The sequence below is a fragment of the Anneissia japonica genome, unplaced genomic scaffold, assembly GCF_011630105.1.
Source record: "Anneissia japonica isolate Jap-2015-1 unplaced genomic scaffold, ASM1163010v1 scaffold1489_len2284818_cov182, whole genome shotgun sequence".
Classification (NCBI taxonomy): domain Eukaryota; kingdom Metazoa; phylum Echinodermata; class Crinoidea; order Comatulida; family Comatulidae; genus Anneissia; species Anneissia japonica.
The window spans coordinates 218,239-244,006 of NW_022698455.1; the positions used below are offsets into that span (position 1 = coordinate 218,239).

General features: G+C 33.3%; 2 protein-coding genes across 3 annotated transcripts; one reads left to right on the forward strand and one right to left on the reverse strand.

Moving 5' to 3' along the window:
* Nucleotides 1-1,707: 1,707 nt before the first annotated feature.
* LOC117102544 (F-actin-capping protein subunit alpha-1-like) lies at nt 1,708-18,416 on the reverse strand. Its single transcript, XM_033242827.1, has 8 exons — nt 18,316-18,416; nt 16,590-16,653; nt 14,926-14,977; nt 12,432-12,495; nt 11,225-11,437; nt 6,234-6,313; nt 4,547-4,703; nt 1,708-3,199 (listed from the first exon to the last, which is right to left on the reverse strand). The coding sequence occupies exons 1-8, from the start codon at nt 18,349-18,351 to the stop codon at nt 2,990-2,992; spliced, it is 876 nt and encodes a 291-aa protein (XP_033098718.1). The 5' UTR covers nt 18,352-18,416; the 3' UTR covers nt 1,708-2,989.
* Nucleotides 18,417-18,436: 20 nt separating this feature from the next.
* LOC117102543 (peroxisome assembly protein 26-like) lies at nt 18,437-25,001 on the forward strand. Of its 2 annotated transcripts, XM_033242826.1 has the most exons (6): nt 18,437-19,005; nt 19,534-19,671; nt 20,083-20,405; nt 20,927-21,061; nt 21,665-21,713; nt 23,788-25,001. In XM_033242826.1, the coding sequence occupies exons 1-5, from the start codon at nt 18,725-18,727 to the stop codon at nt 21,682-21,684; spliced, it is 897 nt and encodes a 298-aa protein (XP_033098717.1). In that variant the 5' UTR covers nt 18,437-18,724; the 3' UTR covers nt 21,685-21,713; nt 23,788-25,001. The 2 variants fall into 2 exon arrangements, with proteins under 2 accessions (XP_033098717.1, XP_033098716.1); XM_033242825.1 differs by lacking the exon at nt 21,665-21,713 and having other exon boundaries at nt 18,438-19,005.
* Nucleotides 25,002-25,768: the final 767 nt, after the last annotated feature.

The window sequence follows — 25,768 nt, forward strand, 5'->3', positions numbered from 1 at the left end:
ATTAAGACAGTGGCGAAACTAGGGGAAGCGGGGGCAGGGGTACACTCAACTAAAAGTTTGATGTGAAGTTTATTGCTCAAAACATGTCAACATTTAAAGTTGAATGATTTTTTTTATTATTACTTTGAGACTGCTGTAATTGTTGCGATACAATAATTTAAAAAAAAGTGTTCCCTTAAGGGTTAAACTATGATGTATTGATTGATCATTTGGCACACTCAGAAAGTGACACCTGTCCCCTTAATAGGGGTTGGCCGTAGTGTTAAAACATATTTTTTTCCCCATTTCAGGGAAATAAGTTACCTCAATAGGGGTGTCCCCTGAATACAGTAGGTGTGTCCCAAAGGAGGTGTTCTACTCTATCCTATGCCAAACATATAATGAACTCCATGCTTTAATCTACAAAATACCACTAACCACTTGGAATAGATGGGCTTTAACTGGATACTGTAGCTTTCTTTTTGAGATTAAATCTGCAAAGCAAAGAGTATAAAACAGCAAGAGGTCCGACTGCCGGGGATTCTTTGGAACGCAATCCTATTTCTAAAAGTACTACCCAAAAGGGGCGTGGCCTTTAAAAGAGCGTGAGTGCGTTCATATCAAATGCGTGCTGCGCATCTGTAGAATGTATGCTGGAATTCCTCGAAACGCACTGCACGCATTCGATACGAACGCCTTTTACGTTCTTATGAAGGACACACCCCTTTGTGGGAGTACTTTCCAACGTTCCATTGCCTGTATACAAAATAAGGGCAGTCGGACCTCTTGCAGTTTTTTACTCTTAGTGCAAATGAAGAGGGGGATTCTTTTCAAATACTGAATTTTATTATAAAAACAATATAAGGTATTTTCAACATGTAATTCTGTATGAAAAAAACTTTTTCAATTATCATCATCAAAGCATGCTGATGACAACATTACTTCTTGACAATCAAAAAGCAGGCACTATAAAGCAAAAGTTGTTAGTACAATAGTTTTTCAAATATAATTTCTTCATTGACCTCTTCATCATCAGCAACAATGGAATACTCCACCCCAGCCCTTTGATGTTTACTTTTAATTTTTCGAATTCTAAACCATAAATGCAGGTCTACATTAATACCACACTTTCTAAAAGACCTAAGCCACGTCTTTGTCAAATTCGTCCCTCCTGCTTCTTTCATCATGTGACTGCTCTTTTAAAAACAAAATAAGGGTCACAGTGGTGAATCCTCTTCGGACTACCTTTAACAAACTCTTCAAAACAATTTCCAACTTGTCATCATTTTGTCATATTACATCGAAGTCTCACACATTCTGTGTCTCTCTCGCGCTTAAGAACCAAACTTACACATACACCCATAAATGTGTTTCATATATTAAAAATGATATTTACACTATTTGTGGGTGGGCTCTGTAGCCCTCTTCTTACTAACATTCTTCATCTACAGTCTTGCATCTCATGTATACAAACTAGATGGCACTAACAACATTAATTCGTTTTATAAATAATAATAGGTCGATTTATATGGCACAAATAAACAAGGTTTGTAAGTGCCATGTCCAAGTAAAGAAGGTATAGAGCATTGGCAGATAGTTCAAGATGTCCTGAAATGCATGTACTGTATTCTCAAGAAAAAAAATGCAGATTCTAAACAGGTTTTTACAGTGGTCAATAGTTGGAAGGAATTAAGAAACTCATAACAATCACACCAGTGAGAACAATTCTATAGTGTTATAAAAATTTATTCAACTTTATCTTATTAGTTTAATGATGATCTTCGTAGGAACAGACTATAATGGCTGCTGCTGTTTATACAACATTGCCAGTAAACAAATACAAGCATAAAAATTTGTCTACATTTCCCTTATGATTAAGGATCTCATACTTCTACACATATGATCTAATTAAAGAACAGCAATAAACGAACAAAAATTAATAAAGAAACAAATTCATAATAATTGCTTTCACCTCTGCCTCAATATCTAAACGTGAATATAATTTTTTTAATAACAAAAGAAAGCCTCCAGAAGGCGCTCTACACATTGTAAAGATTTAATAGTACATTTGTAACAAAATAACAATAATTAAGCATGTACATATATGATCCATTGAAAAAGCTTTTTTTAATGTTAGTCCATCATTTTATGCTCTATGGTTTTGATGAACTTTATCGCCATTTCAAGTGTTTCCCGTACAAAGCATCCCCCACACCAGGGTTCTTTAAGCATCAATTATTACTTGACCTCCATGAAGCTCAATCCACAGTACCAAATGAAAAATGTATGTTGATTGCCCATACAAGGGCACGATGATGTCATATCACATCTATATTAGGGTGTAACGATGTCATATTTATCATATCCATATATGGGCAAATCACATGTACTTGTCACATACAATTTGACAGTGAGGAGGAATGAGCTGAGCAACTTGATTTGTGTATTGGTTTTGGTCTCCAGGAATTATTTTCAAAAATCCTACTCTAATGTGATTACAGTAATTCCTTATACATAACATCAATTAACAATTTGTGTAGGATACACCTGAATAGAAAATAAATGACGTAAGTAATAAGATGATTGGTGAGCATGTGCCAACTGACCAGAAAATAGATAAAATAAGTCCTTTAACTGATCAAAGCAAAGTTAAAAATTGTGTCATTAAGGATTCCTCATGTTAAATAAACATGAATTTACCTGCTGCTCATCCGATTTCGAACAGGCAATGAATAATTGTGCGATGATACAATATGATAATTGTCTATGAACAAAGATAAGCCAAATGTTAATGATTGGAAAAGATGATTCGGTTTATACATATTAAGTTAATATTCCATTAAGATAATCATCTATGGGAAAATTTTATCTCAACGTCGGAATCCCTTTCGACCAAATCCAAACTAATCTTTCATCTCCAGTCTTTACTCATTTTATTTTCTATTGTAGGGACGATTGGAAAAAAACAAGAAATAATAATTAACATGCTTATAACAACTATTTTTTTTCCCTAAACGCCATCACTCTTAAGAGCTTGACCAATTTTGTAGCCCGCAATTTTATTCCAGTCAATCTTTGTTCTTGTGACTGGTAGTTGCCGTCGGAGGGCCTTGAAGGTGGTGTCCGACATCTGGATGTAGTTCTCGCTTAAGGACTTCTGGTAGAATGTTTCTTCTTGCTCAATGATCTTCACACACTCCTTGGCAGTGCCTACTGGGTCCTGCAAATTAATTATATAAGTGTTATTCTATTTAGCCTTGCAACAACATTCAAGAAACAAGTTTTTACTAATAATACTGTAATAATAGTAAGAGTAGAATTTACAAAGCATCAGTAACATAAATATAAGTAAGCTGATGAATATAGATAGGTTGCTTAAACGGAAGTGCTTTGAAAGTAAGAAGCAAGATTTTGAACTTAATGCGGGAATCACTGAGAGCGACATTTTGTGAATGTTATAAATCCTGCAGCGGCGTTTCGAAGCCCATTGGAGTCTGTAAATTTGAGATTTATTACATTACCACTGATACAAAAGTAAATATGGGCTGATATATATTAATACTATCACCATTAAATCTATTTTAATCAAAGAAGCAGAACAATCAATTTCAATAAATATTATAATAAGAGTGTTAGGGTATGGAAATTAAATTTATTCATGGGAAGATATGTAAGTTATGGGCAAAGTGGGAGATATTAAAGCTATGTTCATTACAAAGGTAAAAATGAACTTAGAAAGCAGGAAGTTCAAGCAGAAAAAGGGAGTAAAAAAACAATAGTGTGGCAAATTTTTTCTCTGTCCACTGGAAATACTTTCCAGTGAACAGAGGAGTAGTTGATTATGTATCCAGTATAGAGAGCAAAAGTATAGAGACCTAAAGAATTCTAGGGCTATGAAATGATGGTTTAAGGAACTCATAGTAGCATGAACCCACAGGATTTATTGAGTACTTTCTAAAAACAATTGTATTTGTTAAAGCGGTTTGGCGCAGTGGAAATGTTTTGGTTTCTCAACGTTGAGAGCGGGGTTCAATCCTTTGGGCAAGGCACTTTATCTACATACTACACAGCCGTATAATGGGTAACCTGCAGTGGACCAGCGTCTTGGTGAAGGAGTGGTGCCAGGATTTGCCCAACGGGAGTCCAACTTTGCTGACAAGCGGGGAGGATGTCTCTGACGAAAAAAGTGGGTGTGGCCGTGAGTTATTTAAATCCTATAGAAAGTATTCCGTTGGGGATTGGGAATATGACAATTTAGAGGTTTCAAAGGCTTATTTAATCGATTTTAGAATCTACCAATATGTAGAAAATACACATTTTATTTCCCTGATGAATCGTGGTTTTTCTCCCCAATGGGGAGCCCCTGGCCACCCGCTGGTACCACCCCTGGTCCGGGGGGGGGGGGTTTATTTCCCTGATGAATCATGGTTTTTCTCCCCAATGGGGAATCCCCCAGACCTTCCATGGTCCAGGGAGAGCATTACACTCTCATTTGCTTTATGCTACAGAAACTGGGGATGAACTCCATTACCTATGGGCCCTAGTGGCTAGGCAGGAATTTACTTACTGTGACTACAAGTTCTTTCTTGACCTCCTTATGGCTGACCAGCTGGACATTTCCATCCTCATAGTAGTGTACCTGTGCTTTGAATAGTCCTTTGGCTTCACCTGATCCCTTGCTGGGATTAAATTTAACTGACCACTGGGATCTCCATCGTCCATTCCTGATGGTCAAAGAAAAATAGTCAAATATTTACTAATATATCATTAAAAAAATATTCAAAAACATGTATCCCATTCAACGTTCAAGTTTTTCATCAAACATCCATTCAATGTCTTAGATAAATCAGCTGTAGAAACAACTTTTTTTTCTTCCGGAGCCTGGCTTTAAGATATTGGAGAACATTTGTTAGAGGATTTTAACTAACAAACTAATGGATACTTGGAGAAAGTTTGTTAGAGTTTCAGTTTATTTTCCAAAAACTTCCATAATTTCATGTACCTGTACTGAACAATGGAAGGATGACCAACAAAAAATTTGAAAAATTAACTGGTAATAAATTATTTTTAAATTTATACATAAAAACACCTTTAGACAACTTTATGAATGTAATACACAGTTAAATTATTAAGACTGGCAAATCATGGTGGTGAATGTTCATGGAATTGTGAATTTGTACATAGACGCATTATGTGCTTTTACTTGCGATAAACAGTTAACAACAATTATTAAGATCAGCCCAAATCAAATTACAATAATTGGATATGAAGAAAAACTAAAGTCTTACAAAAAGATGATAAAACATTAACATGTAAGAATGGCTTTAGTCTGAAGAGAATACCAGAATATTTTGAAACTAAATTTGCAATGTAAGTTGTATGTTGATTTCAAGTTAAACATTCATCCATTATTAAATCAAGAAATTTGCAGCTAGTAACACGCAAAATATTATTACCATCAATAGCAATATTAAGGTCCTTGCAAGTACGGTAATACTATATCTATTTCTAAAAATCATATAGTTGGTTTTATTAACATTAAGTCTACTGTGCTACTTGGAGAACGTTTGTTAGAGGATTTCAACTGACAGACTAATGACAGTTCTGTGCTGCTTGGCAAACGTTTGTTAGAGGGTTTCAACTGACAGACTAATGACAGTTCTGTGCTGCTTGGCAAACGTTTGTTAGAGGATTTCAACTGACAGACTAATGACAGTTCTGTGCTGCTTGGCAAACGTTTGTTAGAGGGTTTCAACTGACAGACTAATGATAGTCAACTGTGCTACTTGGAGAACGTTTGTTAGAAGGTTTCAACTGACAGACGAATGATTTTATATTGTGCTACTTGGAGAACATTTGTTAGAGGATTTAAACTGATAGACTAATGATAGTCTACTGTGCTACCTGGAGAATGTTTGTAAGAGGGTTTCAACTGACAGACTAATGATGTCGTTTACTGTGCTACTTAGAGAACGTTCGTCAACTGACAGACTAATGACAGTATTGTGCTGCTTGGAGTACGTTTGCTAGAGGGTTTCAACTGACAGACTAATGACAGTCCATTGTGCTACTTGGAGAACGTTTGTTAGAGGATTTCAACTGACAGACAAATGACAGTCTACTGGGCATTCAAGTGAGAGTGAAGGAGGATGTTAAATCAACTACAAAAAGTAAGCATATCAACAAATTTGAATTATGGTACTTGTCCGTAAAATGAACTTGATTAAATGATAATGCAATAAAAAAGAACATACCAAAAATTGAATGGTTGAAACAGGTGGTGTTCTAGACATACAGTTAGAACGATGTCACTGCCAGAGCTTTCACCATAAACCTAGAAACAAACAAAAAAATGGACAATCATTTCAACATGTACACAAGGTTTATTTTCATCACTGGTTTGACTACTTGTACTCCAGCCCAACAGTAGTACACAATTCCCCTTTGTGGAAGAAAATATTATAACCAAGTCTTGAAAGACTGTATGCTGTTTTATTTTTTAATATTCTAGTCAAAGAGCATCATGGTGATGCCCTAATTAACCATCAATTATAGCATGGAATATATTTCATTTACAGCTGTGCATTCTTGTTGAAGTAGCTATAAGTACAGTAGCGTACTGTAAAATAAATAGAGAATCCAACACTTTGTTCATTGGGGGCACTATTCTAATGGCTATCTAGTTAGTAAACTAAATCACAATTGCTATGAAGAGATTGTTTGTTTTCATTCGGAAATCACTTAATATGAATATTTCACAGTGAGGTACAGATAATTTAGGCTTCTGTACAGTAATATTTCGTTGCAGAAAACAGTAAAACCCAAATCATATTTCATGACAAACTCGCATGATGGCAAGGCCTACCTACTGTAGCCCTGTGTACAGTACTATGTAGGATTAGGATTAGGCCTACACTCACCACCATAATGCTATGAAAATTCGGACTCTCCAAATTACAAACTTTCTCAATTTATGAACCCTGTTTGGACGGAGGTGTACGTAGTAACTGGGAGATGTTAAACAGGTACATTATAAATCATTTCTGTGTTCTGCTGCCCTCAGTACAGTAGTAAATTAACTACACTTCTGAAGTATTGAGTTGGAAATCAGAGCAAAAATTTAATGGCTGTGCCTAGGAAAAGAGCATATTATTACACAGAACGGCTGCAGCCTAATTCAATGGCACTGGTACAGACTAGAAAGGGTTGAAAATTGAATAATCTAATAGTAATTGCACTACATTTTACCTAGAAACCATACAACATTACAGGGGCTGATATTCCATTCTGATTTTACCATAAAACAGCTCTGTATTTAACAACCCCATAGAGGTTTCATTTTCTGTTTATATTATGTACTTGTTTTTGTAAATCAGTAATCTAAACACCTGTTTAGTACATCTAGATCATTCAGCAAAACACTTATAAATCATGCTCATTCATCATGTAACTCATAAAATATAAATATGCACAACCATAAAACATACAAACTATAATAATTTATAAATATTTGGATAGAAAGCAAAGGTCACAAGTTAAACAGAACAAATATATATGGCAAAGACAAGCTAAACCATTCACTCGTCGCAAATAGTGTTTCAGAGAAAATGGCCAAAAATATGCTGGAATGTCAAATTTTAAAAAATCTATTTTATTATACTAAACTAACCTTTACATATCTATACATTTTTAATGTTAAAACAACACTTTTTAAGGATTTAATGATCGTTTCTAAATGAGAAATGCCTGAAATCATAAACTTTGAAGGCTTATTACTCATACAGTATATTGTTCTTTAAACAGCTCTATGTTTAAACACTTGTAACTTCATAAGGAAATGTCCGATTTGAATGATTTTTTTACCATTTTATAGCTATTATTTTTAATACTCTCTAACAATGTATTAATAACTCAAAATCGATTTTTGCGACGAGTGACTGGTTTGGCTTGTCTTTGTCACATATACAGTATATTAATATACATTAGTAGATGTTTGTAACCATTACCAATCTATTAATTAAGTTGATTTTCTAAAAATTTAACTTTCATTTGTGCTTATACTTAATTTTTTTTTCCTCTTTTAATTTCCTTGTTCTTTGTAATTTTAATTTATATTTTTACTATAATGTGGACGTCTTCGCAGACCAATACATCAATCGTATTAAAAGACCATTCCAGAATAAAGAAGGATTTGTATTGTATTGTATTGTAATAGGTAATAGTTTCTGCTACAGAGATTGGCCCAATTTATAGAGGCTTTGTAATGAAAACAAATTATATTATTAAATATAAATTGCCCATTATAATGAAACAAACAATATATATAAAATAATTAATTCTTTTTCATGTGTTTAGTACACAGTTTGATGATTTTTGTTACACAAAATTGTCCTGCACCACTTTCCTTAATGCAGGGTTATAGTTCTAGGAAAATAAGGGTGAGTGATAAGACATTTTTAAGGGTGGGTAGGTGAAAACATTGGCAAACTCTAAATAATAAGAATGGATTTTAAGGATAGAAAAGTGGGTTAATAAGGGTGGGTGGAGGGCCATGAAATTAGCTTTAGACTGGGTGGAAAACTTTAAGGCTGGGTGGTCCCACCCACCTCCACCCACCAAAACTACAGTACATTCCTGATAATGGTGCATGGTCTCTAACTGCCATTTTGACATGATTAATGAAGCAAATTTTTTCAAGTAGATAACTAAGAAAAATGTCCTAATATGGCATTTAACCAGTCAAACAAAAGGGGACACAATGACTACTTGAGAGACACAATGACTGCTTCATATTGCTCTATTCCTATTGTTTAATAAAAAGTCTTTAATGAAAAAGCCCCATTGATCCTGTAGTCAGGTCAATTTATCTGTTTATTAAAAATAATCTTTTTATTTATTTTAATCATGGTGCCGCCATTGGAATCTATACGAAATCTTATATTCTTTACTTGCCATAATAAGATTAACAATTTTCAATCTTATTATCAATTTCATACAGCTGGTGTTATGTATTGACCTATGGCTAATGATGTACACTTTCAGCATTAAAGGCTTCTTCTACAAAGGGCATGACCTGTAAGAAGCACAAGCTCCTATAGACCAAACCCTGTACCGTTTCAATTTTAATCAGACGGGAAATTTACTCATGATCAATACTAATCATTTCTCTATTTGATTATAGAACTGTTTACATCACAGTATTTAGTCATGTGATAGGATCTTGAGCATGGGCCTAAATGGCATCCTTCTAATATTTTTTATATTTTAGTATTACTCTATTCACCCAGAATATATTGAGAGAAATTAGAACCATTTTGCATAATGACAAAACAAAATTATATTTATTTGTCCACCCTCCTGAAGATCTTTTTCTGCTTTATCTCTGTTCCTGAAAGAGTTATAGAGTCCTATGGAACTGACAGTTTTAAAATTAATGGTTTTTTTAATTTTTTATTTTGTGATATCATGGCATAGACACAATGCATTATATACACTACACAAGTCCCCACCAATTAGGACAGACTAACAAACTTCTCGAATGCTAATATTGATGATTTCAAATATTAAAAAATAGAACTTTATTTTTGGCCAATGAGCGCACTCACCGCCACGAAAAAATGGAAATTTCAGAAAAAAAAAAAAAAGTTTTTCTTTATTTTTATTACGTCCTCCGCTGCCTTGAAATCTCCAAAGGTAAGATATTTATATTTCCTTTTAATTATATAAATTTGAAGCATTTAACCATCCCATTTTAAATTCACCAAAAATATTTTATTTTTATTTGCTAATCCGTCTGGATGTTTTTGGCTAAACTATTTGCTAAATAAGAAAACAAAGTATAATTTTTATTTTTATTCCGCCCACCAACGATGATCTCAAAAAACATAAGTATGCGAAAAAAGGCATAAAAAAGTCTTGTCTTACCTAGGAAAAATATAATTTACAAGGCTTTTAAAAAACAAGACTTGCCTAATGTTAACAAAATATAATTTCTAGAAATTTCCAATAATCAAAAAGTCCCAAAAAGGCAAAATTATTCCAATGAGCATCTTACAAACTTGCAATTCTCTACTTCATTATATATTTAGGAATTCCTAGCAATGTTAGGTGCAAATTACAATGCAAAGCTGAGTGAATATCAACACATTCTATATAAGGACATCATTTATGGTACACAATTGGAACTATATAAGCTACGGCCTGTCAATAACTTAGATCATATCCTAAAATGTCTGGGTGACCTTCAAAAATGACCTTTTATAGACTTTGGATCATGTCAATAAATCGTTAAACAATATGCTAATACTATGAGCAATTGGACACATCAAAAGTACATACACTGTAGAGTACTGTAGTTTGTACAGCTATAAGAAACTATGCTTCAATAGCAATAATATTCTTATAGGCCAAATAAAATTAATTCCTGGTTTCACAACTCCACCCCCATCAATTCGTGGGCCTCATGGATTTCTTTTACTACTCAATGAAACCAAAATTGCTTTCGATCAAACACTCGATGATTGTGAAATTAGTGCCTGGATTGATAGACAACTATACCATACAATGTTAATTTTCGTGCTTCTTTTTAATAAACTCGGTGTATTGTTGACCAGTCTTTTGCTTGTCAACAAAATAGCAAATAGCAAAATAATAAGCCCCTCACCGGAAAACAATTTCTAATACCCAACGGAAAACTAACAATAAATTTTACTTGGCCTTATGCCATTTTAATGAGACTTTTGAGCATTGTTTTCATATCATTTTAATGTAAACACTTAAAAGTTTTTTTTTATTCTGATTCTGTACCATATTAATGTGAATTTTTTACGCATTGCATTTGTTATAATTTTCATGTTAAATATTGTATCAATTCAGCTTTCTTCTGCAACTGAAATATCGTGAAATTTAACCTCACAATCATAATCTCATCGAATTATTGAGACATATAAATATTTAGTTCTTTCCAATTCTGAAACATAGTACAGTAGCAATACTACTACTACTACACAAATAATAAACATAGTTTGCAAAAATATCAGCCTGATAGAATGAAAAGATAGGCTGCGCACCTCTTCTGTGTTTAAAAATATTATTTTAATCTGACCAACTGAGGTATAGAGATATATACAGTATTTGTATGTCAATAAGAATCACTCATACCTTTATTATGGTGCTCATATATCATCATTACTCGAATAAATATACTTTTAAATAACAGAAAATAGATACAAAATGGCCAACTTACAGTACAAACTCCATTTTGGTAATGAGCCTGTATATATGTCCTAAATGCAGTTTCGAGAGCACTTCGCCACTTCTCTGCCGTCTGGTCGATGTTCTGTGCTGCTTCTATATTTGATGCCTCTTTCTTCAGGTGGTCATATTTGAAGGTTGTTTTAGACGAAGGATCAAAGAACCTATTATTGTTCCTCATGTCACCAAATTCTGTGATCAGTACCTACCCATAAAAATAATACATGAACAACCATGATACAGTTAAAATATATAGTAACTGTATGTAGAAAAACATTAAAGTGTTTTTGTTTTATTTATTTGTTATTTGATATTCATATAGTGCCTTTCCTTTAGGTTAAAAGAGTTTTGTTTTCCGTTGTCACTGGGACCACAAGCTTAAGTAAGGAGGGGGGCTTCTTTTCAAAATTAATGCTGTAAACTTTGTGAATTTGTATTATAAAGCAATAAATAAGGCCCCTGTAACATCAACCTATATCATGGAGTGTATTTAACTGGCATTAAATCACTTAAACTACTGTATAAACCAAGCTTGTATTTAGTTTATTTTGTTTTCTGAAATTCATGTAAAGTTTATGTACTGTACTATCTTGAAAAGAAGCCTATGCTGTCTTGAAAAGCAGCTCATGGGCTTCTTTTCGAGGCTAATTTTGCAAACTAAAGAGGGGGTTCAATTCGAGATGGTCTTCATCTCGAGATTAAGCCCACTGGGCTTTAATTCGATGTTTTACGGTATTCCCACTGCGCAAAACTACTTCCACATGGCAAACCAAGTTGGTAGGCCTGGTGTAAACGTGCACACACAAGAGCGTTTTTGAGACAACATGAGTGCTTGTGGGAAATGTACACGTTCCTGACCTCCTACTGATTGGTTAGTTGTGAAGTTTTATGGACACTCCATATATAGGTCCATTACCATTCACTTGAAATTTACTATATCACTGACTTAATTGTTTGAGAGTGAAAAATACGACTTTATTTAATTATGTAACAATTAAATTTAAAATGTTTTGAAAGCAAATCAAAGAAAGTTTGATTGACATTCAGGAAGATCAATTATTATCAACTGAAACCTGCTAAATCACTTTAACAATTGCAATTGTAAACATGAGTAAAATAAAATATTTGTATTTTTATTTAGTTAAAATATATAATGTTTTAAATAAATCAAAGAAGGAAAGGTCATTGACTTGACCTACCTCATGTTCTTGACCCTCTAATTTGCATGGAGTGAATTGTTCCTTGTTCTGGTGTGCGAACGCTCTAAAAGAAAGTAAAATAGTAAATATATTGTCACTCAAATCACAAACCCCCACACAATAAAGGTAGATTGTGTTAGTTCGTGAAAACAAAAAAGCGTGTTAAAATTATGTGCTGTTGTTGTTACAACGTTTTGTGTTGTAAAGAATAGAAAATTTCAAGAAAACCAATACTGGTTTATTTTGATGCAATTTTTGGTTCTTACAAGCTAACACATTCTAATTTCATTGTGTGAACTTGTGATGTGGGTGACAAAATAAGGCAAGCCTCTTTTTATACGATAACGGTGATTAAAAAAAAAATTACCCAATTAATGCACCCTCTGTGGATTGCTTGGAAATTTAAGTAAAAAAATAATTTTTATCTATAGTTATTACGCCCGCCGCCGCTTTGAAATCCCTGAAAATGATAAATCTATCTTTCTTAGTTTAAATTAATTTAAAGCATTTATCATGCACATTTCTCTGCAGGCATGAGGGATTTTCATATTTTTCACTTGTCCCTGGAAAAGTACCTTTGAAAAATGCACTTGTCCGGAAGATAATTTTACTTGTCCCAATATTACTGCGCAATAATCATAAAAAAATAACACAAAAGTAAAGTAATTTTGCTTTGGCCCTACAACATTAATAGGCCTACATGCATAGTGCATTGATCACGCAAAAATGTTTTTCTTTCTTTTTTTAATTTGCAAGAATTTTAATAATGTATAATATGGAGAAATTCAAATAAAATAAACATTGTTAATAATATTCTATGTATGTAGGAGTGTGTTGATCGTTTTTTTTATTGTGTGTTTAAAAGCCATTGTCATGACAACTGCATTGGCAAGTAAACATTTCTCAGGCGTTGGTTGATTCCCACGATATACGAGTTCTCAGTCACATGTTGAGAGGACTGTGTTTTATGACATTATTTGGGGGTGGGGGGAGTTGTCATATTGTATATTTGTACCCTTTTGCAGATCTTAATCAACTCTTATACTAACTTCAAATGTATTTTTCTATTTTTGCAGATGCTACAAACAAACTAATTCAAATCCTAATTAAACTACCCTTTCTTATAGTCTGTCTAGACTGTCTTCCACTGCACATGCAAACGAAATAGACTAGGCTTTTTTTGAAATCGGCCTAATAGCTGCTGTTCATATTCACTCGAAAGTAATTACTAGTCTTGAAGTCCAGACATTTCATGTCGTCCAACCCAACTAATGGCTGTGCGCCCAAAGTCTTTAAATATGTCTGGTATTTATAGATTACAGTAGGCCAGTGCGAATTTATATTGTAAACAGACCATGTGCAGCAGGCCTAGATGGCTGATGGCTAACAAGTTTGATATTGTGTGAAAATATGTACTTGCTGTAGGTTTAATATGTACACATACCACAGAGCTGGCTAACATCTAACAATTAAGAATTAATTATCAATCTTTACTGCAGAAAATAACAATTTTATATTGAGTAGGCCTACATTTTTTCTTTTAAACTAACAATAAATCGTGTGAGTGTTGGCGACTCTAAGTTGGTGCACACAGTGCGGTCCGTAACAACGGCATAGTCGGTTTTCTGTTTGATATCTCTTTGTGCGCCGACAATTTGTTAATAAGATACTGTATGCTGCGTACTGTCCAGAGTCAGACTTTTTATAAGTACTATGAAAGCATTGGTGAAGTAGCCTATTCTAAAAGTGCTTGTCCACGAATAAGTGGTCCCTAAAATTCTTGTGCAAACGTAAAAAACACTTGTCCCGGGCATCGGGCAAGTGGGTTCGCTCATGCTTGCTCTGTAAATAGCATTAATTTTTTTTTAACCTCACACTTTTTTTTATGCAGTTAAAATCGACTTCACCTAACTTCAATAATTTTTAAGTCAATCTCATTTTACATGCCAAATTGTTGTGCCTCGAGGTTGGTTTCAACGGGAGGCGCTATATACAAATCACATATTATTATTATTATTTTCCAGCAATTAACAATCTGTAAGTCAAAGTTTATCAAAGTCAAACAATTTTTCAATACCATTTTGGATTCGACTTAGGCAAGTTCAACTGTACATCAATAAAAAAAATTTTATGTTTTATTTTCTCCTCCACCTCGATGCTTTTTTAAAATTTATTTATTAAAAATTTATCACGATATATATATAGATATATATTGACCAGGGAGTTTCAGCAATACCATTTTGCTAAATAAGAAAACAAAAGTAAACAGTGCACTCTATTGGTAACATTAATAATATATTTAACTGCAAAAAAACAGTCCCCGATTTGGATTAGATTTGATACTAAACAAGTTGATTTTCCTCCTTATGTTTCCTTATATCCTTGTATTTCCTTAAATTAAAATTTTTGTAAAAAACATTCGAAAAAATAGGGCGGCAGTGAAGGGCAAACAAACAACTGTTTTTAGACCTTATCTGAATGCAATTGTACTTACTCAGCTCCTTTCTCCTTAAGCAGTTTATCATTATCCAAAAGGATCCTTACATCTGGAAGAAAGCATTAAGAAAACAAATGACTTCAGGTTAAATAATGCAAATGTAATATGTGATTCATAGTATCATACATGACAAAATTCTAGACAGGTCGTATGTTAATGACATACAAGTTTATCAAAAAAATTCTACCAAAACCACCAGGTTATCTTCACACTTGTGAATATAAAGGGTGCAAAAACATTTGTTAACAGATGCAAAGTAGCTTCCTAAATTTTTAGTTGCACAAAACCAGACATGCCAACCCATACAAGACCAACAAGAGGAGTCTGATAAAAACCTCTGAGCGGAGTTTTGGCAATGTGAGAGGAGTATTCCTAAGACATTGTACCAATGTGATCGGATTGTAAAAAATGTAACTGTTTTTACTCACAACAGCAATATCGCCATGCAAGACTAGGCCCTAGGGCTAGGCCGAAAATCAACACCACACCAAACACAACGAGCGCACTGTAGGCATCACCTACAGTACTTTTGATTTCAAACTGACAGGATACTTTTCGTTATTAACTTGCATGTTTGCGTGTGTTTTAGCTTCTTTTTTTGGAGGTACTGCTTAGGCCTACATCCATATCGCTCTTATCGGACTCCATTTTTGAAATCGTGCTTTACTTAGTTACTAGACTATTGTTGTTACAAAATCAGTAGACCATGGATCACTATACAGTTCAGAGTGCAGTGCAACTCTGACATCAATTTGGCCAATGAAATTTATTTTTTTAAATCGGTAGGCCGTGGAGCACGAATTAATTTTTCGTATTCAGAGTGCAACTCTGACATCGATTTGGTCAATGAAATTGGTTTTTTTTTTTTCGAAATCAGTAGTCTGTAGAGCGCGAATTACTGTTTCGTATACAGTTCAGAGCGCTTTTTCAGGACGAAATTAAGTGGTCTTGTTCATATCTAAATCATAGGATTATTATTTTTATTCGGAAATGCACGATTTATTTCAGTTGGCCAAAATGCGTAAAAAAGCAGAGTTTTTCAAACCAAATTCCGAGTGCGGAGTTTTGCTTTAATAAACGGAGTAACTCCGCCGAAATTGGAGTGGTTGGCATGTCTGCAAAACCAATGTAAATCTTAGTGGTTACAACTGTGATAGGCTCAGGCTCATATAACAGTAAATTGATTCTTAAAATCATTAGTGAATGTACTTCTAACTTCTTATATCCTTTTCACACTAAGTTACAGAAATTTAGCTTTCAACAATTAGTGACAAGTTGAACAACTTTGATCTCCCAAGATATTTTCTTCGTTTAACACACACACAGTAATTCCAAATGATGTAAAATAGCAGTATTTTGTTTTCCATTGTCTGATGGCAGTAAGAACGTATGCGAACTCAATAACTTGGGACATCTCGGAAGAAAAAACAGGCCTCGAGGAAGCCTGTTTTTCAATCCCCCTTCCACCGAAATATCACAGTCATCCCCTGTGATATTTTACATGAATATGCTTTGACACTACACAAACTTGGATACAACTTGTTATTCAGTGTGAAAAGGGTATCATACAGTAAACAATAATTTCTTCTAAGTCAATATTAACAGATGTCTGAAAGGAAATATTCACAATAATGACAAATCAAGAAAAAAAAAATACTTACCATTAAAAACTTCATTAAATTCACCAGGTGGGGCATATTTAATGAAGTTCTTTACAATTCGAGTCTAAAAAACAAGAAAATGTAAACAAAATTAAATTAATAGTTACTGTCAATAGAGCAATAATAATTAATCTTGCTGTAGTCGAACAGTAGGCTTATTTCTAAAATACAAATAAGAAAGATTTGCTTTGTGTGTGTTTTGAAAATGATGATGATATTTTATTATCACTGGAATTTAATATTATTTCATCATCATTTATATTCAATTAATCATACCTTTATAAGGCCAAATAAAATTATTGTTAGGATTTGATATAAATTTTAGGTGAGTGTATTTATTATTTGCTATTTACTATCCTACTGTATATACCTAGTAAATTATAAAAATTGTTTTATAAAAGTAATAATGAACCTTTGTAATAATATTTTCAAAATAAAATAATGGGTTTTTTTTAAAATAGCAAATAGGTGAGGAAATTTTATCATGAGGCTCTAAAATTTCATGAGGGCAAGGAGATGAAAACTAGCAATTAGTTTTATTTGGCCTAATCAACTACATTCAATTATTATTTGCGTGGAGTGGCTTTCAGAAAAAACAAGATTTTAGTCATCCTTTTTTCTGATACCAAGGTAGACAATAGAGAGAAAGGATACACCAACATTTGTTTCCATTTAGTCTTAAAAACAAATAATCTGCATACTTTGGCTACCAAATGGAATGTTATGTCTATTTCAAGTCAATGGAAAGTCAATATGGTTAGACATTGGATACACAAGTTATAATTTTATTTTGCAATATATATACTGTATATATATTACATGTAGGCCTAGTATGGTATAGGCCTAGGCTACGTAGGCTACTTTTACTGCAGCAGACTTCATAGTTACCAACCGTCTTGCATAGTGTGGGACGGTCCCGCATTTTAAAGTGATTTTGGATGAAACACGCATTTTGCAGAAACATATGCGTGATCATAAATTTGTCCCGCATTTAGCACAAGTCTAAGCGTGATAACGAATTATCACAAATTCAGGGGGAAAATCTATTTAAAATTAGAAGAAATTGGTTTTATTAAAAATATGAAAATGGTGACGGGCTTTGGTTATCGTTCCAGAATCAAATTGCCAAGAAAATCTCTCTTTTCTAACCAACCAAGCAAGTCAACTCAGCCAAACACGCACATCATAGTTGAATCTGAGAGGTGTGTGCGGTCTTGCGTGTTCATTGTCACAAATTGTTGATTGTGACTGAAGCCAGGACCCACACCAGGGCTCGGCCAGTGGACCACGGCAGAGGTCCTGGTGTCCCCCAGCCAACCCCCCAACCCCAGCTAACTGGTGGTCACGTATTTCAAATCTCTCAGGTTGGTAACTAAGAGACTTTGTATATTTATACTACCTTCTTGGTAGTAATATGTGTATTGATTGCAATAATTCTTATTGCTAGAATAATTTAGCCAGTAGAGCTGCAAAGAGGCTAAGATTGAAGGTAGGCTTGGTCTTCTTGAGCAAGCAGACGACTGACGGTGGCGATGCACCGATCTTGATCGCATTCTGTCTGTGCAGTCCCGATGAGAAACAGGAAGTGAACAACCGGGCCTTCACACTTGTTCAACTCGTCGCAGTTTTTCAATTCATACACACATTCATACAGTAATATTAACGCTGAAATAACAATAAACGTCGACTTAAATCCTACATTAAAATAATATTATTATAAACTTACTTTTTCTTCGTCTGAAATTGTATACGCATTCGCCATTGCTTATTACTTGGCAATCAGAAGTTTTGGCCTAAATTACTTTCTCATATGACACACGCCTTGAAAACAGGATTATGGGAATAATTAGCGCCACCAACTTACAAATTGTGTAAAATTTTCACTATTTTGGTTCTACATTTTTCGTTTTTTTATCGCAATAAATTTTTATTTTTTGGTTTTAATTTAGCATGATTAAGTTATCTAAGCTGATAAGAAAGTTTTGAATGTTCTGAATATTTTCTGGTCAAAAGTCGACATCAGAAATTTAGGAATAGGAGCTTACTCAATTAATAATAAACAACAAAAATGGCCGCCTCCTTGAAATATGGCACAGTAATTATTATTCTAAATTGAGCAGCGATTCTCCTGTAAAATGAGCGCAGACGAATGTCATACCCAGTCGGTAGGTAAAGTGAATTTAGTAGAGCTTGCAACGGGCCTCCTCATTTTGGGAAAATTTGATGAAGTATATAAATTATGCCAGAAAGGGTTAGCGAAGTGTGTAGCTGTAACAACCACATTAGAAGAAGCCGGGTGCGGGAGCAAGAATGGGATTGGAAACGCCCATCATCACCTGGACGAAGAGAATGAGGCCTCCTGTAGAAACTCGCACATTGAAAAGCGTAAACATCGGCAAAAGAAACCTCATTTTTCGTAAGTTTAATCTGACCATATATTTGTTTTATTTGGTATAACTATAATGCAAACAATTATATATTATTATTATTTATTTTTTGACACTTCACCTTTATATAGTAATAAATATAAAAATATATAGCCTAGGTATTTATGCAATAGTTATGTATGAATAAAAATCAAGGTTCCCCCCCCCCCATTATCTGCTGGACTGATTGTATTGTATGTAATTATGTTAATTAGTGATATACCCCAATCTAGGTTTTTAATTTTAATGTTTAATTTAATATAATTTTGATGTAAAATTTAGGACCACATTGATGAGGGCCAGCAATATGGTAGTTATTTTACATAGGGTAGTCAGAATACGCTTTGAATTGATTTAATTTTTTAATAGGACACTGTTATGTCATTTATTATTTACAAAATTATTTAAAAAATTTTTTTAATTTGATTGTGCGTTTAATTTATATAATTTTTATAATAACTGTAGACAATTTAATGATTTCTTGTTGTTTTCCATATTATCTTTTACTAATTTTTTAGGGACCTGATGAAAGAATGCCTGTGTATCATCGCTGTGCAGGCTTTGGCGGAGATGAATCGCTGGCAGGATGTTTTGCCGTTCCTTCAAAGTCAGTACGGTCCAGTGCAACAGCTACCTGCCAAACTAGTGCAATTGTGGTAGGAACAAAAATTGTCAGGTTCCATCTGTTACATTATAATTTGCATAATAATCTTGATGCTTTTTCAGAATGATATGGTAATGATAGAAATTTGTAGAGCGTGTCCACAATAAAATTTTCTCAAGGTGTTAACAGTGTCAGACAACGAATCATGTTGAAAAATTGAAAAAAAAATAAAATAAATAGAATAAACATAAATTAAACAAACAAGTCGTTCAGGTAAGTGATACAGGGCCAAAAATGGCTGCATATACATGTTGAGCTGTCTCTATTTGAATGATGAGTGCAGTTTCTAATGTCTTCCATTGTCTATGGACAATGAAACTTGTATAATTATTAATGTCATACCACAAACCATAATTAATAAAAATGGTTACATGTTTAATTGTTAAATATTCTTCTTCTCTAGTATGTTGCTTCATGTTCATATTAATAAACATCAGGAAGCTGAGGTGCTTTATAAGCAATATTCAACTCTATCAACTAAAAAAATATCGTCTGAGCAACACACTCAACTTACTGAATTATTATTCTCCCATGTACTATTTCCACAAGAAAAATGGACTGAAGCAGCCAAAGTTATAGAAAGCGATTGTATCTTACGAACTGATAAAAAGTTAGCTTTGCTAAAAGTACTTAAAGAAAAGGAAAGATGTCAAAAAAGAGAAAGTGGGAGTATTGTTAGCCAAAGTATTGTTGAAGATACAGAACCAATGCGAGAAAATAGGCAAGGTAAGGCTTGTGATTGGAGTTACAGTATTTTTTTTGTCGAGAGAACTCGTACCAGAATTAGAAGGCAAGCATCTCTCTATGCAACCTCTTCACGAAATCTTTTGTATCTTTTATACCTTACAACTCTTTACTTTTCTGAAATCTTTCTTTGACACTCAGGGGTAGATCTGGGGGCTAGGGCCTTGCACAAAAAGAAAAATGAGAAGAAAAGAAAAGAGAAAGAAGGGAACGTGGTACCGTATACCTACTTCAAAACAAGCTAATTGTTTATTTAAAATCCATGTATATTCAAGCATTTCTAAACAAGAGTCTCAAACACCTCCACCCTTCCCCTCCCTCACTTTGGTACTTTGCATGTTGCATGGCCCCTACCCAGATTTTTGGTCTGGATCTACTCCAGACTCACCCATCATTGCACAATTTTCTCTGATTAAATGAATGCAAATTATAGAAAATTTACCTTAATTCATTATTGCTGTTTCGATAATTGGAATTATCATTGCTGTATGATTTTGTTATAGGAAATGTATTGTTTCTAATGGCATCAAAAGTGAGTCTGTTCTTCTATCGCTGGATACCAAAAACTTATTGGAATCATCTCAGTAGTCTTGCCATGGTTGGTATATGTACTTACCTCGTTCTACGTCATAATTCAGGTGTGTTATAATCGGGTACATTGGTTATGCTATCATTTATATCACATTTTAAATAAACTAATACCATTTAATATTAATACTGTATCATCTTGTATAATATCTTCATTAAGATAAATTGAAGTTTGGTATTATGGGGCAGATGCAGTGGGGGTGGGGAAGGGGTGCAGATGGGGCAGAAAAATAATTGTATTGAATTTTTGATATATTATTTTTATTATTGAAAATATAGTACAGTACCGGTAAGATTTTAAAAGTATAAGAGTGCAATTTCCGGGCACCTTGAGTTCCATATTATAAAAATGTTCTCATCTCAGCCCAACCATGGTGGTGGCTGAGGTGGTGTGGATTCGCACCCCTACCACCAAATCCTGCATCCGCCCCAGCTATTGAAGAGCGTGAATGGGTAAAGTAATCATGAATTAAATGAGGTACAGTAAATAATAAAACAAATATTTGAGGAAATTTACCACAAGAGAAAGTGGTACAATAACAGCAATAGAGGGAGTGGGGGAGGGGGTGATAAAATCCCCAGTGATATTTTTTCATCTTGTACATCTGTTTAATTTTAATTTTTTGTTTGTCATGATTCCTTTCTCCATTCAGCTAATTCGTCGATGGGCTGACATGCCTTATAGACTGATCTCGTATCATGGTTAGTTAATCGATAATTGATGAAACTTATTCATTTGCACATACTATAATTAGCATGAAATTTAATATTGCCTGCATGCAGTTTGCTTAAGTTGACATCACAGTACAGAGTACTTCTATTATTTGATATTAGGCGAGACTTTCTTTATACCTTGTTTCGTGAATCTACCGCCTGCCAATATTGATGATTTCGAATAAAAATGCAATGATATTTTTGGCCAATTTGTGCACCTGCTGGAAATTTCAGGAAAAAATATTAAAGGTTATTTTAATTGTTATTATGCCCATTGCTGCCTTAAAATCTCCAATAATATTAAGATATGTATATTTCTTCCTAATTATATAAATTTAAAGCATTTAACCATCCCATTGCTACACTGTTCTACATTCAACATTAAAATTTATTTTTATTCTCTCCTTTGTCTGGATGCTTTTGGCAAAAGCATATTTCTAAATAAGAAAATTAAATTTTATTTTAATGTTTTTCGATCCCCCCTCTGACGATCTTTAAAAAAAATAAGTTTGCGAAACAAAGTATAAAAAAAGTCTTGCCTTATTAAAATCACATCAGTGCCGGAATATGCGCATGTACCATAAACACACATAGCCCACAAATGTATATGTTTATGTACATTTTATGCTATTGTTTTGTGGGACCTTAGCAAGAATATTAATGGGCATGGCTTAGGGGAAAGGTTCATTTAACATCAGAGTCAGCCATTTATGCCTAATTTATAGGGTTTTTTTTTTTTAAGCATTACTCACCCAGTGTAGATTGGTTGTTATATTGTAACCACAGTGCTTAAAACCAAATTAACTTATTTACAGTATGCTTGAACTGAAGTGTGCCCTTTAAAAAAAAATACAAATACAAATAATCAAAGAAAAAAAGACACTACATTTTCAAAATATTGGGTTGGTCATGTATTGGTAACTCAAACATTTTTGGCTTTAATATTATGTTTACTGTTTTATCAATATGTATTTATTAATTTAAATTTCCTTGTTTTACCAGTAGTAGAGTAGTGTAAATAGGTTTGACCTATACCCTCCTATTTTTTGCCTATTTTAGTTTATTATAATGCTTGGTATTCTATGTGCTATAAAAAATGCCACTACATTACAAGAATAGACCTACACAACCACTCGCTTTATTTATTTGATAGGAAGACATTTATTTTGCAAAGCATAATAGCATGGATATGATAGAGCTTACCAGCTGTGTTATATAAAAGTCAATATTTTAATTGCCTTGTATAGCTAGTAACTATTACAAGAAAATTTTGTTATCAGCAACTAACAGACACAGAAATAATACCATGCTTATATTTTTTTGTGTATACTATACTTAAATTGGCAGGGATATCAATGTAAGCATGATTTAAGAATGTTTTTTTTTTTTTTTTTGCTTTGAACTATGAGTAAATCAATAGTAGGAGTGATGTTTTGCCCTACCCGACGTATTATCATACCAAATACTCAGTACGTCACTCCTATAATATTTTCCTGACGCAAACTCGCGTCGCTAATCAATAGTGTAATGCATTTTTTATATTGATTTTTTTACATTTTTACCAGATTTTATCACAGACTATAAAGTACAACTTTCAAATAAACTCTTCCTTTAAAAAACAGTAGTCCAAACTTTAGAAAAAAAAATTGTAAAAATAGATTTCAGTAATTATTTTTAATACTTGATGCATTTTTCAATAAAAAAGTAGTTCTCATTTTAACAATTTTGCTTTATGAGTTTTTTTTTCCATAAAACTAAATATATTTATGTTCAGAAATTTATTGTTGTGTTGTGTTTAGTCATGCATATGCCCACATAGTGGTTCATCTCAAATATAATTTAAATTTATCTTTTTTGTGTTCAAATGTAAGGCAAATTTACAAACGTTGTTGGTTATTTTGTATCTTTGTGTGCATTTTCTGGATATTTCAAAATAAATCAAATCAAATCATCCTGATCATAATAAAGGCAAGTCACATGTTTTTGTCAAATAAATTTAATAGCCTGGACACAACATAACATATGCATTTGTTTGAATATTGTAAATTTGTTTATTTCTCAGATATATCGTCATGGCAATCCTACACAGCAGCGTTATGGTTGAGCATCACAAGACTTTGGCAGAACATGTTCTCAGCATATTACAAAATGATTATTCGTTGATACCACAAATGCAGCCATCCTTGTGGAGGCTGTTGCAATAAATCTGGAAGGTTAATCCCTACGCTATTTTTAATTGCTCTCTCGCTAGATATTGCATAAAAAGACACACATACAGTGTATACTGTTGACATCCGGTCACTTCAAATTATAAAACAACTTATCTTAAAACCAACTCGTATCAAAGCCAAGGATGAATTGGGGTGGGGGAACAAAATGATGTGGTGTCAACTTGTGATATGTACTTTAAGCAAAATTAAGGAGGGCATGCTTAAACCCGTCGCTTGGACCAAGTTCTTCCTGGTTTTATCAATCAATGTAAACAGTTCTGTTATTGAGCTTTTAATAGTTTATTTTAATTTTAATTACTGTAAGTGTATACCATCAGAACGAAGTTCTGAACACACCTAATGTTGCTGACAATTGTTTATATATTGGCAATTACAATGATGTAAATCTTTCACTGTATAAACAGTCCTCAATTTGAGACCCTACACTCGTTTTAGTATAAAAACGTTGGCTACAATTTTTCTGTTCAACTTACTACCTGCACCAGCCAAATATTAGAAATCCTTTTTTTTTTTTACTAAATACCCAATTAATGTGGGGACATTGTTCTTCCTTGGGGGGTTCAAGATATACTTTTAAATTACATGAAAATACAAAATTTATATAAAGAATTTAAATACAAGTGGATTTTGAAAAGATTGCAAACTAAGAGAATGTATTGTGCTGCGAATATTTGACGGTAGATTTTTTCTAAGTTCGACAGAACGATATTTAAGTCTTTTTTTTTTTATATTGTATGCAAGATTATTCAATAGAGTTACAGCCATGTAGGAAAAAAACTGATTCCCGTAAAAATATATTTATTTTATCAAGAAAAAGAAAATCTGTAAAATGGCGTAAAAACGAACAGATCCTGCAAGTGCACCTGTCTTAATATGGTGCAATCGTTTATGGTGCTTTTGATTGGTTGAAAGATTCTTAATTATTTTAATTGGTGGCTAGGTTGGATACACTTGATTTGTTCTATCAATCTCCATCAGTTCTGACTTCAGAAAATATATATATTTGTTTTCTGCAATAAAGATTATGTCAATGAGTGTGCAACTATAATGTGGTTATCAATTATTTCTCAACAAGTTGTATTTTATTCCATAGGCGCGACTTTTTTTATACCTTGTTTCGCGAACTTGATTGTTTTTTGAAGATTGTCAGGATAAAATTTAAAAAATACGGTATGTTATTGGTAAATGTAAACAGTGAAGTTATAGGATGGTTAAATGCTTTAAATTTCTGTAATTAGGAAGACATATACATAACTTATTTTTGGAGATTTCAAGGCAGCAGCAGGCGTAATAAAAATAAAGAAAAACTTTCGTTTTTTTCTGAAATTTCCATTTTTTCCTGGCAGTTGGTGCACTAATTGGCCAAAAATAAGATTTTATTTTTTTTCGAAATTATCATTATTGACAATGTTTTGATGATAGCGTTTTATCTATGGTACTTAGCTCTTCCAGAGGATGAAAGTACAGAATTGTTCATTTTCTAATTATTCTCAGTATACTGTACTTGCACTGGGACATTCTAGTAATGAATTGGGCAGGACTCCTACCTTCACAATCAGCACACACACAATATCTACCACCAGTTTAGCCAACACATACAGTGCTGCATTCCAAATAACATAACTGGGTACAATAAAGTCTAAAGCAACAGAAGCAGGATTCCACAATATTTGTAAAACGTCGAACCTGTCGCTCATCGAAAATTGTGTTTCGGAGATAACGGCCAAAACATGATGGAATGTCTTTATATATCTCTATACATCATGCAACGTTACTTTCCTCAATTTCAAAGTTAAAATAATATTTTTTAAT